We start from the raw sequence: 17,765 nt of genomic DNA, 5'->3' as shown, positions 1-17,765 counted from the left end.
GGGGCCAAGGACTTGACTTGGTACTGCCAACAAGTTCATGTTTGACAGCTGCAAAGATAATGGCTAGACTTTCAGTGGGCCAAGTTGGGGGGAGCCTAAGGCACCTGTGGGGGCCGGAGGGACCCGTCCAAGAGGAGAGACCCCTGCCATGGAAGGATTGGGAATTGGATTCTGGGGACTTTCTGGCCAGAATGGGAGCCTTTGCTGAGAGAGTGGATGACAATATGGAAGCCCTGGGCAGGGGCGGAAGGAACTCGCTCCAGCACACGCACCTATGACCTCCTGTCCCTGGAACTCAGAGCCAAGGGCAGGAGACCAGGCCAGGCCAGAGCTATAAATACATTGAGAGGGGGTGGGGGGCTCAGGTTACCCAGCTAGGCTGCAGCTGTCCCTGTCAGAGCTGGCGGGAGACATGTGGCCCTGCCTGTCTGTGGGTCACTATCTCCTCCCACTCCTCACCCTGTCACTATGGCCCTGGCCCTTTGGGTCCCCAACCCTCTTTATGGGTCTCCCTCTCTCATTTCTGTCACCCACACTGTTCCCCAACCACAGGATTCTACTGTCTTCCCGTCACTCTGAGCATCTGCTCTCCACCCAGCTTTTTGTCTCTCTCTCTGAGTCAGTGTACCTCCCGAATCTCTGTCCACCCCTTTATGATTCTCTGCCCCCCCACCTAAGTTTTTGTGCCCCACCCCCCATGGACTAATGTACCCCCTCCCTATCTCTGGCATTCCATCTTGAGTCGCTGTCCCCCTCTCTCTGGATCTCTGTTTCTCTCTTTGGTCTCTGACGTCCCTTTTCTGGGTTCCTGTCCCCCTCTCTCTGGTTTCTTGTCCCTCTCAGTCTCTTGTCCATCTTTCTCTGAATCGCTGTCTCTTCTCTCTCTGGTCTCTGACACCCCTTTTCTGGTTTTCTGCCCCCCCCCCCCCAATCTCTGTCTCCCTCTCTCTGGGTCTCTGTTCCCCTCCGGGTCTCCGTCTGGTCTTCCCGTCTGGCCCTTTGCTCCGCCTCTCGCTCTACGCATCCGCAAGACTCCCCGCCCCCCCAGCCTTGCCCCGCCCCGGCTGGGAAGTGGCGGATCCGGTTTTTCCTGGGCGGGTCTGGAATCGGGGTTGGTGGAGGGAATGTAGGGAGCCGGCTTAGTTGCGGCGGCTGCGGCAGCATGGTGGGTCCGGAGAAGGAGCAGGTACCGCGGCCGGACTCCCGGGCTTGGCCTCCTGGTTCCCAGAGCGGAGGGCGCTGGAGACCCAGGTTCTTGGGTCAGACGAAGGAAGGGGTCGGGGTGGGAGGTCCCGGAGGTTGGGGGGCTCCGAACTCCTGGGTCCTTGGGGACAGATGGGAGGGGGGCTAGGGGAGTCCTGCGGCTGGCGGAGGAAGGCGCTGGGGTCCTGGACTCCTGGGTCCGGAGAAGGGTGCGGGGTGGGTGACTCCGTGTCCGATAGGATTGAGCTGGAGCCCTCCCACCCCTTGTTCCCGTCCCCAGAGCTGGATCTCCAAGATCTTCAAGAAGAAGACGTGCACGACATTCATCGTTGACCCCACAGATGCGGGGTGCCCGCCCCCCGTTCCTGTCACTGCGGACACTTCCAAGGGTGTGCCCTGGTGGCGCTCTCCCTCGGGGGAGGTTTGGGTCCTTGCAGATTCTTCCAGTTTCCCTTCGGTCAGGATCAGTGTTAAAGCCCGGGGCTAGGTTCTGTTTCTTTCCTTTCCTGTGTCTCTTCTCTGCGTCTTCTTGCCTCACTTTCTTTTTCTTTTTTGACTGTTTCATTCATTCATTCATTCCTTCATTCGTACATCCAAGAAGCCTTCATTCAGCGCTCCCAAGGGAGCATAATTATCAGGAGCACAGGCCCTGCCAGGGTTCAAATGTCACCCGGGACAGGTGCTGTGTGGCTTTGAGTAAATCATTTCACCTCTCTGGGCCTCATCTGTCACCTGGACATAAAGACAGGCCCTACCTCCTGAGTGGGCATTTATTGTGAGGATTTAAACAAGTACCTGCTTGCGATACTTCTGGAATGGGGCCCAGCACATGGTTGGCGCTGGAAAAATGCGTGCAGTCATCACTGGAGGGTAGCAGTTGCCACTGCGCGCAGGCCCTGTGCTTGGGCTCGGTGGCTAGGGACACGTGCATGCGTCCTGTGGGCTGTTTGCCTACCTTGAGGAGCTCCGGCCTTCAGGGATGGTCTCTCCAGTGGACTCTGGCTTTGAAGTTGTTTTCAAGACAATCTTTGGGGCCTGGGAAATGTCAACATTCGTAACTTAGTGAGTGTGTGCTGGGAACATATCTGTGCAGTAAGGCCTGAGATGATGTCTAAACAAACAGATGGGCATTATTGCGGGGGAGAGCTCTAAGCCCTTTTACTGATGGGGAGTGTGGCCAAGGCAGTTTGGGGACCTCTAGTCTGGCGGGAAGAGGACTAAGGCAGAGAGATGGGGCCGCTGAAAGACAGGCAGCTGGGCCCCCGCCAGCCTAAGGCTGGGGAGGGGACACAGGGTGTCACTGGTGGCTACTGGAGGAGGAGAGGCCAGTGAGGTGGCATTTGAAGGATGCGCTGGAGTTTGACAGTTGAGCATGGATTCAAAGGGTGAGAAGGACATGTGCAAAGTTCAAGGTGCAGGAGGCCTCCGTGGAGGAGGGTGGGGCGGACTTCGCTGGGCCTCAGGGGCCCGGACCTTGTCCTGGGGTGCTGGGGAGCAGCGGGAGGGGCAGGATCAGCTCTGGGTGTGGAAAGAGTTCCTGGGGGTTGTGTGAGGATGAATAGAAGTTCGGGAAGCCATGGAGGAGGCTGGGCTTAGGGTCTGGGTGGGAGGGGAAGAGGCCTGAGCCAGTCTACTGCTGGGGGGACACAGGGTGGGGATGGGGACAGGAGCTTGGGGACTGCTGGATTTGAGGAATAAGAGGGGAGTAGGAGGGGGGAGGATGGCTCCTGGACATCTGGTCTGGGACCTGGGGGACAGTGGGGTTGTCCCTCGAGACGGGGAATCCAGGAGGACAAGCGGGTCTGGGGAATGTTGCCAAGCTCAGCGTGGGCCTTCAAGTGTCACTTGGAGGGAACTAGGGGTCCCAGCAGACCTGACTCTGGGACTTCTGTCCAGCGTTTGAGAAGTCTTGGTTGTAGATGGTGACTGAAACTGAGGAAGGAAGTGGAACGTCGGTGGCAGGGCGGGATGCGTAAAGTCAGGGAAGGTGCACTGGCCTTTTTTTTTTTTTTCCACAGAAGTGTATTTTTATTTTTTATTTTTAAAGATTTTATTTATTTATTTATTTAGAGAGAGCACAAATAGGGGAAGGGGCAGAGGCAGAGGGAGAAGCAGGCTTCCCACGGAGCAGGGAGCCCAATGCAGGGCTCGATCCCAGGACCCCAGGATCATGACCTGGGTCGAAGGCAGACGCTTAACTGACTGAACCACCCAGGCGCCCCCCGGAAGAGTAGTTTTAAAAACCTGTCTCTGAATGCCTCAAAACAAACATACCACCTCACAAGTCACCACAGTCTCCAGCACATCCGCTGTTTTCCAACTGATGCTTCTTTTTCTTTTTATTTTTTTTAAGATTTTATTTATTTATTTGAGAGCACTGGGGGTGGGGAGGAGGGGAAGAGGGAGAGGGAGAAGCAGGCTCCCCGCTGGGCAGGGAGCGGGGCTCAGTCCCAAGACTCTGAGATCATGCCCTGAGCTGAAGGCAGATGCTTAACCCACTGAGTCACCCAGGTGCTCCTCCACCTGATGCTTCTTTCCCTTTAATTATTTGCTTGGCCCCTGGGGCATCGAGTTTGAGACCCATGAACGGAAGCCATGTGGTCTGGGGCTCTGGGAACACCTCCACTCGAGCGAGGCACAGAGAAAGAGAAAAGCCACCTATGTGTCAGGGACAAGGCAGCCAGGGGAGCAGGTGTGCCCTGCCAAGGGAAGGAAAAGATTTTTTAGAATCAGTCTTTGAACTGTGACCAGTGGCATTTTGTGACAGTCACATGAGACCTGAATAGAGGCTGTTGTGTTTGGGGATATGGCTGTCATTGCTGATGTTATTGGGAACAATTTCAGCTTCAGTGAAAGGAAGGTAGGAGGTGAGAAGTGCAGAGTGGGGAGTCTGCCAATTCTGTCCACAGGAACTTTCTGCAATGGGAGAAGTGTTCTATATCCTTATCCAATATGGCGGCCACTGGCCTCATGTGGCTCCTGAGCACTTGAAATGTGACCAGAACGACCTGGGAACTGAATTTTTAATTGTATTTATTTTTTTTTAAGATTTTTAAAATTTTTATTTATTTATTCGACAGAGATAGAGACAGCCAGCGAGAGAGGGAACACAAGCAGGGGGAGTGGGAGAGGAAGAAGTAGGCTCCCAGCGGAGGAGCCTGATGTGGGGCTTGATCCCATAACGCTGGGATCACGCCCTGAGCCGAAGGCAGACGCTTAACCACTGTGCCACCCAGGCGCCCGTAATTGTATTTAATTTTAATTCACTTAAATGTAAAGAGCCCCATGTGGCTGTGGTCGACTGGATTAGACAGCTTAGGTTCTGGAATATTCCATGAAGAGGTTCTGTCTACAAGGACTAGTGGGAGGTAGATGGAAGGTAATCAGGGGGTCCAGGGATGGGGTTGAGATAGGTGAAAGGATCAAGAGGGTAAACTGAGGCATTCAGACTCCTTGGAGGTGGACTCAGAAGTGAGGAGGGATGTGTCCCTCACTGTACTCACTGGGCCAGGAGCCACGCTGAGTGTATTCTGCTCATCCTGTGTGTGGATTGAGGGCCATTCTTTCAGTGTCTTAACAACTTTTAACCAATCCATGTACCACCGGCGGTATTCTTCCGTAAAACTGGTCTTTAAGTCAAGGCTCACTCCGCTTATGTAAATTCGGGTCTCCTCCACTCTCTGAAATCCCTTCTGGAATCAGGGACCAAAGAGATGTAGATACATTTTCAAGTAAATTCTTCATTCCCCAAACCCATGTTGCCTGCTCTTTAGAACTCAGAGGCCCATCACTTGTCCCTTTATTTAAGGGATGCAAGGGATACTTGTACATTTAAGGGAAAAAAAGTTTCGTCTATGATGACCACAAATGCAAAAACTTCCAGTTGCCACACAGAGAAAGAAACAAGCCAGAAAAGACCATCACAATGAGAAGCAAATGAAGGTATTTCCCTTCTAACCGGACGTTGTTGGCAGCCCAATTTTTTAGCCTGAGGCCCACTTCTTTCTGTTCAAAAAAGAGTGTAGCGGGGTGCCTGGCTGGCTCAGTAGGTGTGAGCACGTGGCTTTAGATGTCTGGGCTGTGGGTTCGAGCCCCACGTTGGGTGTAGAGATTACTTAAAAAAAAAAAAAAGTAGTGAAGGGTTAGGCCTTAAAGATAATCTAGTACCCAGCTAAGCCTCTCCGTGACAGTAATCAGGAGAACTGGAAAAGGCAAGGTTATTTAAAGCTCCGAGTGGCGAGTGGCGTTGGGCTGGAGTGGCTTCTCCGCCCGAGTCTGGTATGCAGCCCTCATTTCGGAAAGCACTATGTGATTTCACCGAAGTAGGTTGTGTGACCGTTGTCTTGCTCTGAGGAGGAAATGTGGGCTCAGGGAGGTGAAGCCCAAAGTCCCACAGCTGCCCCCGCCTCTGAGCCCTCTCCGAAACCTCTGGATTTTCCTTTTCACGGAATCTCTTCTGTTTGGACTGGGGGCAGCCGGGCCAGCCCCTGATGGCTGGTGGCACTTCTGCAACTCGCGGGGGCGGGGGGATCCCTGCAGGTCGCAGTGAGGGTGGGGCCCTGTCCGCCTTCCTGCTCCAGCTTCCTTGAACCCCTATGGCCCTTCTGCTGAGCCAGCAGCTCTGGCTGCTCTCCCGGCGAGGGGCGGTGCGTCTGCCTGGGGACGGAGCGTGTGAAAGTGTGGGCGCTTCTATAGGATCCTTAGGGTGGGGGGACACCCCTGGGGTTCATGCTCCCCCTTCCCCATCCTCCCCAGAGGAGACTTGTGCCAGTGCGGGCGTCCCCGGAGTGCCCACCCGTCAGTGGCTGTAGAGGATGCGTTTGGGGCAGCTGTGGTGACTGTGTGGGACAGTGACTTGCACACCACCGAGAAGCCCACCGACGCCTACGGGGACCTGGATTTCCTGGGCGCCGGCCGCAAGACCAGCAATGTGAGGCCTGCATGTCTGGGCAGGGCCGGGGTCGGCGAGCGGGGCTGCTGCATGCGTCAGGGGCTCCCCAAATCAGAGTCTGGGGTGCCACAGCTGAGCTGTCTCCCCATTTGCCCATCCCTGTCTTCCCCTCTCCCTGAATCTCTCTCCCTCCACCCCTGTCTTTTCTAAGTCCGTCACTTTTTCTCTGGGTCTCTGTCCGTTCCCCCTGGGTTACTGTCCCCCCACCCTTCTCTATCTGGATCTCTGTTCTCTGCGTCTCTGTCCCTTTCTCTGTCTCTGTCCCTTCTCTCTGGGTGTCTGTCCCCTTCTCCGTCTTTGTCCCTTTCCCCGTGTCCCCTCCTCCTGTGTGTCCACAGTTCCTCCGGCTCTCTGACCGCACGGATCCAGCTACTGTTTATAATCTGGTCACACGCACATGGGGCTTCCGGGCCCCGAACCTGGTGGTGTCAGTGTTGGGGGGGTCAGGGAGCCCCATCCTCCAGACCTGGCTGCAGGACCTGCTGCGACGTGGGCTGGTGCGGGCTGCCCAGAGCACAGGTGACTGAGGTTGGGGGACTGGCTGTGCCCCCTGAGCCTGGGCCCCTGCCCAGCTCCCGCATTTCTCTGGGATGTGGTCTCCCCCCACCTCTGAGGGGGTTTTGGTCTCACTCTCTCTTCTGTCTCTCTCTCTCTTTCTCTCTACACACCTGTGTCTCTGGACCTCAGCATCACTCTCTGTGTCTCTGTGTAGGGGCCTGGATTGTCACCGGGGGGCTGCACAGGGGCATTGGCCGGCATGTTGGTGTGGCTGTGCGAGACCACCAGACAGCCAGCACTGGGGGCACCAAGGTGGTGGCCATGGGTGTGGCCCCCTGGGGCGTGGTTCGGAATAGAGAGGCCCTCACCAACCCCAAGGTGGGACCCAGAGCCTTGCAAGAGGAGGGGGCTGGGAATCCTGGGCCTGAGGGAGGAGGGGCTGGGGACCCTGACCCCTGGGTCTGGGGGAGGAGGGGCTGGGGACCCTGACCCCTGGGTCTGGGGGAGGAGGGGGTGGAGGCCCGGACCCCTGGGTCTGGGGGAGGAGGGGCTGGGGACCCTGACCCCTGGGTCTGGGCGAGGAGGGTTTGGGGGACCTGGACCTCTGGGTCTGGGGGAGGAGGGGCTGGGGGCCTGGACTCCTGGGTCTGGGGGAGGAGGGGCTGGTGTCTGTCCTCCCGGTCCTGATGGAAAAACACTCTGGTCTGGCCACTTGTCCCCCAGGGCTCGTTCCCTGCGAGGTACCCGTGGCGCGGCGACCGCGAGGACGGGGTCCAGTTTCCGCTCGACTATAACTACTCGGCCTTCTTCCTGGTGGACGACGGCACGCACGGCCGCCTGGGCGGGGAGAACCGCTTCCGCTTGCGCTTCGAGTCGTACGTGGCGCAGCAGAAGACGGGCGTGGGAGGTGAGTGGCGCCCTGCGCCCGGGACCCCCGTGCAAGGCTCAGGGGCCCCGCGGTCCTTGTGGTCGAGGTTTGGGGATTGGGGGACGGCGGAGTTACCTCTGGTCTAGCACGTTCTCCCACTATTTGCTGTGTTCTTAAAAATCTTTTCCTCGAAATCTAAACTACACGAGAGCGGACGGCTCGGTGAAGTTTTAAGAAACTGAACCCGCGTGTGCAACCAGCTCCTAAATCAAGAAACCCGTCACCGGCCCCCAGAAGCCTTTTCCTTCCCGCAGCCGAGGGTCACCCCGGTCCTGCCTGTAGCACGGGGCCGGGCTCTGACGGCGCCTCGTGTGAACGGAATCCTCCACCATCTGCGCGTTCTTGAGTCTGGCTGTTGTAGTGACAGTATTTCTGTGAGATTCTTCCGTATCATTGCACAAGTTGTGGTCTGTAAATAACCCATGGGTCAAAAAAGCCGGGGGTGGGGGGAAGCCAGAAAATATTTTGAACTGGATGGTGAGAAATACATGACCTACGAGCACTTTGGGGATGCAGCCACAGCGGTATCTAGAGGGAAATTTGTAGATTTAAGTGCATATATCAAAAAGAGGAAGAAAGGCTGAAAGTCAATGATGTAAGCCACCAATTAAAAAAATTAAATATAGATAAGCCAGACCAGAGGGGCCCCTGGCTGGCTCAGTCAGTAGACCATGTGACTCTTGATCTCAGGCTTGTGAGTTCAAGTCCCACATCGGGTGTAGAGATTACTGGAAAAAATAAAATCTTAAAAAGAAAAGAAAGAGGGGCGCCTAGGTGGCTCAGTTGGTTAAGCGTCTGCCTTGGGCTCAGGTCATGATCTCAGGGTCCTGGGATTGAACCCCACACCGTTGTTGGGCTCCATGCTGGGTGGGGAGCCTGCTTCTCCCTCTCCCTCTGCCCCTTTCCCCGCTTGTGCACTGTCTCTCTCTCTCAAATAAATAAATTTAAAAAATTAAAGGAAAACACCCCCAAACTCCTTCTACACCCCCCTTTCCCCAAGCTGCATTGAATTTATATGTCACTTTCTGATAGGTTAATGTGGTATTTGTTTTTCCGTTTATTCAAGCCTGGTCCTTAAGTAAAGTTTATCACTTTTCTCATAAAAATCTCACACCTTTCTGGATGAATTAATTCCCAGGTATTTTATCATTTTTATGAAAACATGGATAAGAGACATTTATTTTGAGTGGAGTCTCTCCAATTTTCTGAGAATCTAAGTCATGTTTTCTTCTAATAGATACCTTTGTCTCTTCCAGCTTAAAAAAAAATACTAGTTTGCCTTCCAGTTTTACTTTCTTGCATCATTATATTAGCTCAAATCTCCTGGATGAATGTGAATAGAAGTAACGTCTTGTTTGTTATTTTACTGGGAATAAAATTAGTAGAAAACTATCTTACATGATTTTGCTGTTAGGCTTTGGAAATGTCTTTATTGTATTTAGATAGTTTCTTTCTTTCTTTCTTTCTTTCTTTCTTTCTTTCTTTCTTTCTTTCTTTCATCTAAAGATTTTATTTATTTGTTTTTGAGAGACGGGGAGACAGCAGGAGCAGGGAGAGGGGCGAGGGGCACAGGGAGAAGCAGGTTCCCTGCTGAGCAGGGCGCCCGATGCAGGGCTCGATCCCAGGACCCTGGAATCATGACCTGAGCCGAAGGCAGATGCTTAACTGACTAAGCCACCCAGGCGCCCTCTTTCATTGATTTTATTTTTAAGTAATCTCTATACCCAACGCGGGGCACAAACTCACAACCCCGATCCAGAGTCACGCGCTCTACCCACTGCGCCAGCCAGGCACCCCTAGATATTCCTTTCGAGTCCTTATTTCCTTCATTTCTGCTGAAACTTCCATCTTTTTCTGGCTCCTGAACTGTAACCAATTCCAGGAGTGACTCATGCCCCAAATACCTGCCTCATTTGGGAGCCTCAGGGTCCAGGCCCCCAGCCCCTTCCTCCCCTGGGAAGTCAAGTATTACTGTCTTCAAAATCTGGTCCTTCCTAACCTGCTCAAAGCTATGACAATTCCCAGGAGCCTCAGGACACAGGATTAGGCAGAAGTCAAGTTTATCCCAGGGACTCATGGGAAATGTGGTTCTTTGCCATCCCTGGCGAAGGCTGATAGGAGGTGACCAAGCCCCTTGCTCTCTTCTCCTCAGGGACTGGAATCGACATTCCTGTCCTCCTCCTCTTGATTGATGGTGATGAGAAGATGTTGAAGGTAGAGGGTCTAAGTGGGGAGGTGGCTGAGGGCCCTGACTCCTGGCTCCTGAGTCTCAGGGGAGGAGAGGGCTGGGGATCCGGACTCTGGGTGGGATGATCCCTGCCTTCCCTGATCTGACCATCCCCTTTATCCTGTAGCGGATAGAGAATGCCACCCAGGCTCAGCTCCCCTGCCTCCTGGTGGCCGGGTCTGGGGGAGCCGCAGACTGCCTGGCAGAGATCCTGGAAGACACCCTGGCTCCAGGGAGAGGGGGGAGCAGGCGAGGCGAAGCCCGGGATCGGATTAAGCGTTTCTTCCCCAAAGGGGACCCTGAGGTCCTGCAGGCCCAGGTATGACACTGGGGGCCCAACTCTGAATCCTGAGATGGGAGGGAGCTGGGGACCCGGGTCGCTGGGTCTTGAGAGCCGAGGATGCTGAGGACTTGGAGTCCTGGATATCAGGGAAGAGGAGAATGGAGGCCCAGACTCATGGATTTGAGGCAGGAGAGGCCTGGGGGCCCTGACTCCTAGGTTCTGGGAGTAGAGGGTGCTGGCCATGTAGACTACTAGGTCCTGGCGGGAATGGTCTCCTGTGACTCTACGGACAGAGCACAGGTGGCCGGGGATTGGGGAATGCGGTTTTCTGCAGGTGGAGAGGATCATGACCCGGAAGGAGTTGCTGACAGTCTATTCATCTGAGGACGGCCCTGAGGAATTTGAGACCATTGTTTTGAAGGCCCTTGTCAAGGGTAAGCTCTGGACCCCCAAATTCTCCTCCCCTCTCAGCTCAACTTTGGACACCTTTCCTGGCCTGGGCACTTTATCCATCCTCTCTAATCTAAAGTTGGGCTCCTTTTTATCTCTTTCCATTTTCTTATTCCCCTTGGCAGAGTTTCTCGGGGCTTTGCATGGTGCTGTTTGGACAGTTTTCCCAAAATACTTTCATTATGTTCCAACATTGTTTTCTTTCTGTTGGATTCATGCATACGTGCATCCATCCATCTGTACATTGATCTTTCCATCTACCCACTATTCCATTCATCCTTCATTCTTCCATTCATCCAGTCATCATCCACCTTGCCTTCTACCCATCCTTCTGCCTGTCCATCCACATATGCATTGACAGTTCCGTCCACTCATTCTTCCATCCATCCATCTTTGATCCATCCATCCATCCATCCATCCTTCATCTTTCCATCTTTGATCCATCCATCCATCCTTCCATCTATCTACCCACGCGCCCTTTCTTCCTTTCCTACATGGCTCCAGTACGTTTTAAGCACTGAGGGGCAGGGGAGTCAGAGATGAACCAGAGCACTGTCTCCCATTGAGGAACTCCTGATATTTTACTACAGGAATGGATGAGGAAAACCAAGGTAGGGAGCAGAATGGCCACCTGGTGGAGGCTGGGGATGGGGATAATTTATTCATTCAACAAACACCATCCTTGGCTCCAGAAACTAAAGCATACCCATTTTTTTTAAGTTTTTTTTTTTTTTTTTTAATTTGACAGAGAGAGACAGCGAGAGAGGGAACACAAGCAGGGGGAGTGTGAGAGGGAGAAGCAGTCTTCCTGCCGAGCAGGGAGCCGATACAGGGCTCAATCCCAGGACCCTGGGATCATGACCTGAGCTGAAGGCAGACGCTTAAGGCTGAGCCACCCAGGCGCCCCAGCAGACCCATTTCTTGCTCTGAAGGAGCCCAGATCCTACCAGTTTTTTGTTTTTTAAAGATTTTATTTTATTTAAGTGACAGAGAGACAGCCAGCGAAAGAGGGAACACAAGCAGGGGGAGTGGAAGAGGAAGAAGCAGTCTCCCAGCAGAGGAGCGTGATGTGGGGCTCCATCCCAGAACGCTGGGATCACACCCTGAGCCTAAGGCAGACGCCTAACAACTGCGCCCCCCAGGCGCCCCCCAGGGAGTTCTTCTTAATAAAATTCCACTTCCTGTGGGGACACATCCCGTAAATAGCGAACGCAGTCAGTGAGCAAATCTGACTCACTTCACAGAAGCTAACTCACCAGCCTTTTGGGAGAAAACAGGGCGGCCCTGGAAGAGGTGGTTTGCGGGGATAGTGTTGTCAGTCTGTTGCCTGCGAAAGTGGAAGCCATCTCACTCTGCTGGGGACACTGGAGCTGGCTGGGCGGGCTCAGTGATAGCAGAGTTGAAGGGATGGGGTTTCAGCAGGTGAGGAAGAAAGGGGGGTGCGTGCTCCTTTTTTTTTTTTTAAGATTTTTTTAAAATTTAATTTAATTTTTTTTTAAAGATTTTATTTATTTATTCAACAAAGATAGAGACAGCCAGCGAGAGAGGGGGAGTGGGAGAGGAAGAAGCAGGCTCATAGCAGAAGAGCCTGATGTGAGGCTCGATCCCAGAACGCCGGGATCACGCCCTGAGCCGAAGGCAGACGCTTAACCGCTGTGCCACCCAGGCGCCCCTTGAGATTTTTTATTTATTAATTTGACAGAGAGCGACAGCCAGCGAGAGAGGGAACACAGGCAGGGGGAGTGGGAGAGAAAGAATCAGGCTCCCAGCGGAGAAGCCTGATGCGGGCCTGGATTCCAGGACTCCGGGATCACACCTGAGCCGAAGGCAGGTGCTTAATGACTGTACCACCCAGGCGCCCCAAGGGGTGCATGCTCCTTAAGAGTGTGGCATGAGCCCAGGCACTGTGCTGAGCAGTTGGTAGACATTTTGCCCATGACCCTCCATTCCTGCTTGCAGGGGGGTGTGGGGCTGGGCAGAGAGGGTTGGGGGGCAGCTAGAGGGATGGGACTTAGGGATTGATGAGCTGGGGGATGTGAAGGAAAGGGAGGGGCAGGGATGGCACAGGGAGCGGGGAGGGGGGGTCTGCCTCATTGCCTGGGTGGTCAAAGGGGCTGAACCCAGGGAAGGTTCTGGGGAAAGGTGCTGAGCTCCATAGGGGACATGGTGAGCGTGCAGGGTGGGGGAAGGTCCAGGTGATAAATGGGGAGATGTGTTAAGGTAGAATAGAAAGTGAGATATTATAAATTTTTTTTTCTTGAGACTGTAAGGAAAGTTGGGGAGAACTATAGAATCTTAGAAAATCCCACTGTGAATTTGCTTCTCTGGGTTTTGAAAAGAAATATGGGGCATCTGGGTGGCTCCGTCCGTGAAGCGTCCAACTCATGATCTCACCTCTGGTCTTCATCTCAGGGTGGTGAGTTCAAGCCCCGCGTTGGGCTCCACGCCCAGCATGGGGCCTACTTATAAAATATGTACATAAAATTATGTGGTCCTAGGCATGTGACTGCCTCTCTCTTGACCTGTTTCCTCAAGCACTGGCCTTCGAGGCTCCGTTGGTCCAGCTGCAGATGCCTCTCTTTAGAACTCCGTCCCACAGTTACTACCGTTAACAGTGCTGCAAAGTGGGTACCATGATTATGCCCAAATTAGAGCTGAGGGAACGGAGGCTCCCAAGGTCCAGTGGCTTTCCTGAAGGTACCACGCTGGTGTTGGCGGGGCTGGGCTTGGAACCCAGGCCGGCCTGCCTCAGAGCCCGCGGTTCAGCTGGGCTTCACTAGATCGCCACTCCAATCTTTGGAACAACCAAAACGGCCCTCCTTTGTTTTGGAAATTGGACTGGAGCAAGTGGCCCCAGAAGGAAAAGCTGACCCCATGGCACAGGCGCTCTGGGCGCCAACAGTGTCTAGACTTTGCCCGGCTTCTCCTTGGAACCTTCGCTGGTTGCTTCAGAGTTTTCTGGCCTCTTGCTGACTGGACATGTGTGGATCCGTTCATTGTTGCGTCAAAGTTTTCAAGGCCTTTTGCTCTTCCTCGTTCTTTTTACTGGCCTCCAGGGCCTTCCGGAGCCCCTCTGCTGTTTGGATTTTTTTTCCCATCTCATTTTCTGCTGCTCATTTTTCTTCTCTGTCTTCTCATAAATACCCTTATATTTCCAGGAAATCAGAGTGCCTCCCATTTCCTGTCCTTCCCATGTTCGCCTGCCCGTAGACCTTGCCTCAGGCTGCTCCTGCCGCCTTGAAGTTTCTTTTCTCATTTTACTTGCACACACCCAAATCCTGCTCATCTTTCAAAAGCCCCCTCTCCATGCCCGTGCTCTAGGAGCCCCCCTTGGATCGCTGCACACGTCTGAGTGTGGCCTCCCCTAATCACTTTCCCTGCCCACCTGCGAGGGCGCCCAGGGTAGTCATGTGGCTCCTGGACACATTTCTCTGGAAGGATCTCCTTCAGGGCAGGGACTGCATCCAGTTTCTTTCTCCATCCCTCCCATTGCCTGGTCCATAATCTCTGTCCATAAATGTGAAATGGATACATGATTCCCTTTCCTCCTTATTGAGGACTCTGGAATGCTGACCTGCCCTCCTCCCCGAGTTTAACGACCTTTTTTTTTTTCTTTAAAGATTTTTTTAAGATTTATTTATTTGACAGAGAGAGAGACAGCCAGTGAGAGAGGGAGCACAAGCAGGGGAGTGGGAGAGGAAGAAGCAGGCTCCTAGCAGAGGAGCCCGATGTGGGGCTCGATCCCAGAACGCTGGGATCACGCCCTGAGCCAAAGGCAGACGCTTAATGACTGTGCCACCCAGGCACCCCCTGAGTTTAACAACCTTATGCTCGCAATAGCCTGACTTCTTACAGCCCCCAGACGCTACCCAGCAGCACCCTCTTTATATGGGGTTTAAGTATCACGTATCACCCATGGAAGCAAAACAGACATTCATCTGAAGTTTCCTTCCCCACCCCCACCCCCGATTTCTCGCCCCCTTTCCCTCTCGCTCTTTCAGCCTGTGGGAGCTCGGAAGCTTCAGCTTACCTGGACGAGTTGCGTTTGGCTGTGGCTTGGAACCGCGTGGACATTGCACAGAGTGAACTCTTCCGGGGGGACATTGAATGGCGGGTGAGGGGGCAGGGCCGGGGTCTGTGGATCCTGACAAGGGGGATGAACTCTCCTCCCCGCCTGACTTCTTCCACATCTGGCTTGGTTTGCCATTGTGGCCTGTCCAGCCTTCTCTTAATTGTCCATCTGTTCCCATCTTGTTTCCCCTCTCCCCATCCATCCATCCATCCATCCATCCATCCATCCATCCATCGTCCGTCCATCCATCCATCCATCGTCCATCCGTCCGTCCGTCCATCCATCATCCATCCGTCCATCCATCCATCCATCCATCGTCCGTCCATCCATCCATCCATCCATCCATCCATCCATCCATCCATCTACCCACCCATCTGTCACTCGTAGCTCTGTACCCCATCTCTTGTCCTTATCGTCTGACCTCACCTGGTCTGTGTGCTCCTCTCTTCCCCCGCCCATCGTACCCTTGCCAGTCCGTCCACCTGGAAGCCTCCCTCATGGACGCTCTGCTGAATGACCGGCCCGAGTTCGTGCGCCTGCTTATCTCCCATGGCCTCAGCGTGGGCCACTTCCTGACCCCGACGCGCCTGACCCAGCTTTACAGCGCAGCGCCCTCCAACTCGCTCATCCGCAGCCTCTTGGACCAGGCGTCCCACGGCGCAGGCACTAAAAGCCCAGGCCCTAAATCATCTGCGGAGCCCCGACCCCCTGACGTGGGGCAGGTGCTGCGGATGCTGCTGGGGGAGACGTGCGCACCGAGGTACAGCTCCGGGGGCACCGGGGATCCCCACCAGGGACAAGGCTGCTGGGAGAGCGTAAGGACTGGGCCTGCGAGCCTGGGGGTGGCGGGTGGGGGGAAAGCCCTGAAGGATCTGGGAGCGGCCGGGGAAGGGGGTGTGTGCCTGGACGGGGGTGGAGCTGATGGTTGGGGCGGAGTCGGGTAGTGGCCAGTCCTCACCGCGCCGCCCTCTCCTGCAGGTGGGTCTGCTGTCCGACAGGGCGCGCTCCGATCTCATGCTGGACGCCATCGGGCAGGCCCCCTGGAGCGACCTGCTCCTCTGGGCGCTGTTGCTGAACAGGGCTCAGATGGCCGTGTACTTCTGGGAGATGGTGAGCACTGATTTGATCTCTGATTCTACTTTTTCTACATCCCTGGCCTTTATCCCTACTGGACCCCAGCGCCTGCGCAGTAAGAGTCCCTGGTCTCTGACGTCACTCCGACCCCCAGCCCGGCCTCCGTTCCTGACCTGTGTCTCCACCTGCTGCTTCTCCTTCCCACCCCCCAATATCATGCCGTTCTCGTAACTTGTGTTTTCCGTTATCCATGAATATGCCGTATTTTCCCTTGTTCATACGTGAGAATCCGTCTCCTTTCGGAATGGTTACCTGTGTGAGGAAGTTAGCCGTAATCCTGTAGCTGATGGGGAGTCATTTAAACGTAGTTACACTTGTACACTGGAGGCAAGGACACCAGCCGAGAAGGTAGATCTGAAGGCTTCCAGGCAGCCAAGATGGGGGCCTGGACTGAAACAGGTGGGATGGAGGTGTTGGGACACATTTGGGAAGTTTGAGAAGAAAAAAGTCATAGGATTTGAATAGGATCTAAGATAGAACCTATTTTTATGCCATAGAACTATCTAGACAGGGGCCGCGTGGGTGGCTCAGTGGGTTAAGCGTCAGCGTTTGGCTCAGGACACGATCCCAGCGTCCTAGAATCCAGCTGGTATCAGGTTCCCTGCTCAGCAGGGAGTCTGCTTCTCCCTCCCCCTGCCCTTGCGCGCTCTCTCTCTCCCTCTCAAATAAATAAAGAAAATCTTAAAAAATAAAAAAAAGAAAAGAAAAGAAATATCTTGATAGGACTTCTTCACCCTTGGGTGGTTTTTTAGCCCCTCAAATCATGGGTTAAATATAGATTATTTTTATTGAGATAAAATTCATATAACAGAAAATTCACCATTTAAATCACTTAAAATTGTACGATGTAGCCTTTAGCACTCTCGCAGTGTTGTGCAACCTCTGTCGAGTTCCAGAACATTTTCATCATCCCAGAAGGAGACCTCGTACCCATTTAGCACTCAGTCCCCATTCCCTCCTCCCCCAGCCCCTGGCAGTGACTAATCTGCTCCCTGTCCCCGTGGACTTGCCTATTCTGGATGTTTCATAGAAATGAATCGCCTCATATGTGGCCCTCTGCACTTGATTTCTTCTGCCTAACGTAGTGTTTTCGTGGGTCACCCAAGTTGTGGCGCGTATCTGTGCTTCATTCCATTTTGTTACTGGGTGATATTCCGTTGTGTCTATACGCTACATTTTGTTTATCCATTCATCTCTTGATGGTCACATGGTTGGTTTTGACTTTTTGGCTATTGTGAATAATAGTGCTACGAACATTGGTGTGCAAATATCTGTTCGAGTCCCTGCTTTCAGTTATTTTGAGTACATATTGAGCAGTGGAATTGCTGGATCGTATAACAATCTTAGGTTTACGTTGTTGAGGAACTGCCGTTCTGTTTTCCACAGTGGCTGCACCATTTTTTCCACATCTCCACCAACACTTGTTATTTTCTGTTTGTTTTTATAATTGTCATCCTAATGTGGTTTTGATTTGTGTTTCCTTAACGATCGGTGACAGGGAGTTCCTTTTCATGTCCTTATTGACCATCTGTATATCTTTTGAGAAATGTCTGTTTCGGTCCTTTGCCCCCCCGCTTTTTTTTTTTTTTTTTTTTGAGAGAGTGAGTGAGTGAGTGGGGAAGAGCAGAGGGAGAGGGAGAGAGAAAATCTTAAGCAGGTTCCACGCCCAGCATGGAGCCCAACACGGGGCTCGATCTCATGACCCTGAGATCATGACCTGAGCTGAAGTCGAGAGACAGATGCTTAACCAACTGAGCCACCTAGGTGCCCCTCTTTGCCGATTTTTAAAATTGGTTTGTCTTTTGTGTGTGTGTGTGTGGTTGAATTGTATGAATTCTTTATATGCTCTGGATATCAATCCCTTATGAGGTATATGATTTGCGGATCTTTTCTCCCTTGCTGTGGGTTGTCTTTTCACTCAGTTCATAGTGCCCTTTGATTCACAAAAGTTTTAAATTTTGGTCAAGTCCAGTTTGTCTGTGTTTTTCTTTGTTTTTGCTTTTGGTGTCATGTCTAAGT

The 17,765-nt window shown here is 53.3% G+C and overlaps 2 protein-coding genes across 14 annotated transcripts in view; both read left to right on the top strand.

The window, feature by feature from the left end:
• PPFIA3 (PTPRF interacting protein alpha 3) overlaps window positions 1-7,512 on the top strand; it is a 33,286-nt gene extending 25,774 nt beyond the window's left edge. Inside the window, exons 29-30 of one of the 2 annotated variants that reach the window (XR_004629161.1) lie at window positions 1,484-1,551; window positions 7,376-7,512. The gene's annotated coding sequence lies outside the window, so the exon portion shown is untranslated. Of the gene's footprint in view, window positions 1-1,483; window positions 1,552-5,958; window positions 6,029-7,375 lie in introns of those variants that run through there. The other variant, XR_004629160.1, reaches the window with a different exon arrangement.
• TRPM4 (transient receptor potential cation channel subfamily M member 4) overlaps window positions 1,034-17,765 on the top strand; it is a 37,548-nt gene continuing 20,816 nt past the window's right edge. For 6 of the 12 annotated variants that reach the window (XR_004629155.1, XR_004629158.1, XR_004629159.1 and 3 more), the window contains exons 1-12: window positions 1,034-1,186; window positions 1,484-1,551; window positions 5,959-6,133; window positions 6,493-6,673; window positions 6,867-7,030; window positions 7,376-7,559; window positions 9,733-9,794; window positions 9,935-10,126; window positions 10,425-10,524; window positions 14,542-14,654; window positions 15,086-15,427; window positions 15,591-15,722. Coding sequence is in view for 7 of the 12 variants with exons in the window: in XM_034672767.1 (XP_034528658.1) it covers window positions 1,163-1,186; window positions 1,484-1,551; window positions 5,959-6,133; window positions 6,493-6,673; window positions 6,867-7,030; window positions 7,376-7,559; window positions 9,733-9,794; window positions 9,935-10,126; window positions 10,425-10,524; window positions 14,542-14,654; window positions 15,086-15,427; window positions 15,591-15,722 (1,737 nt within the window). In the remaining 5 variants the exon portion in view is untranslated. Of the gene's footprint in view, window positions 1,252-1,483; window positions 1,552-5,958; window positions 6,134-6,492; window positions 6,674-6,866; window positions 7,031-7,375; window positions 7,560-9,732; window positions 9,795-9,934; window positions 10,127-10,424; window positions 10,525-14,541; window positions 14,655-15,085; window positions 15,428-15,590; window positions 15,723-17,765 lie in introns of those variants that run through there. The other 6 variants (XM_011223230.3, XM_034672766.1, XM_034672768.1 and 3 more) reach the window with 6 other exon arrangements.

This window comes from Ailuropoda melanoleuca, chromosome 12, assembly GCF_002007445.2.
Source record: "Ailuropoda melanoleuca isolate Jingjing chromosome 12, ASM200744v2, whole genome shotgun sequence".
Lineage (NCBI taxonomy): Eukaryota > Metazoa > Chordata > Mammalia > Carnivora > Ursidae > Ailuropoda > Ailuropoda melanoleuca.
The sequence above is the reverse complement of the archived record's forward strand: the minus strand, read 5'-3'. Positions and strand labels throughout refer to the sequence as shown.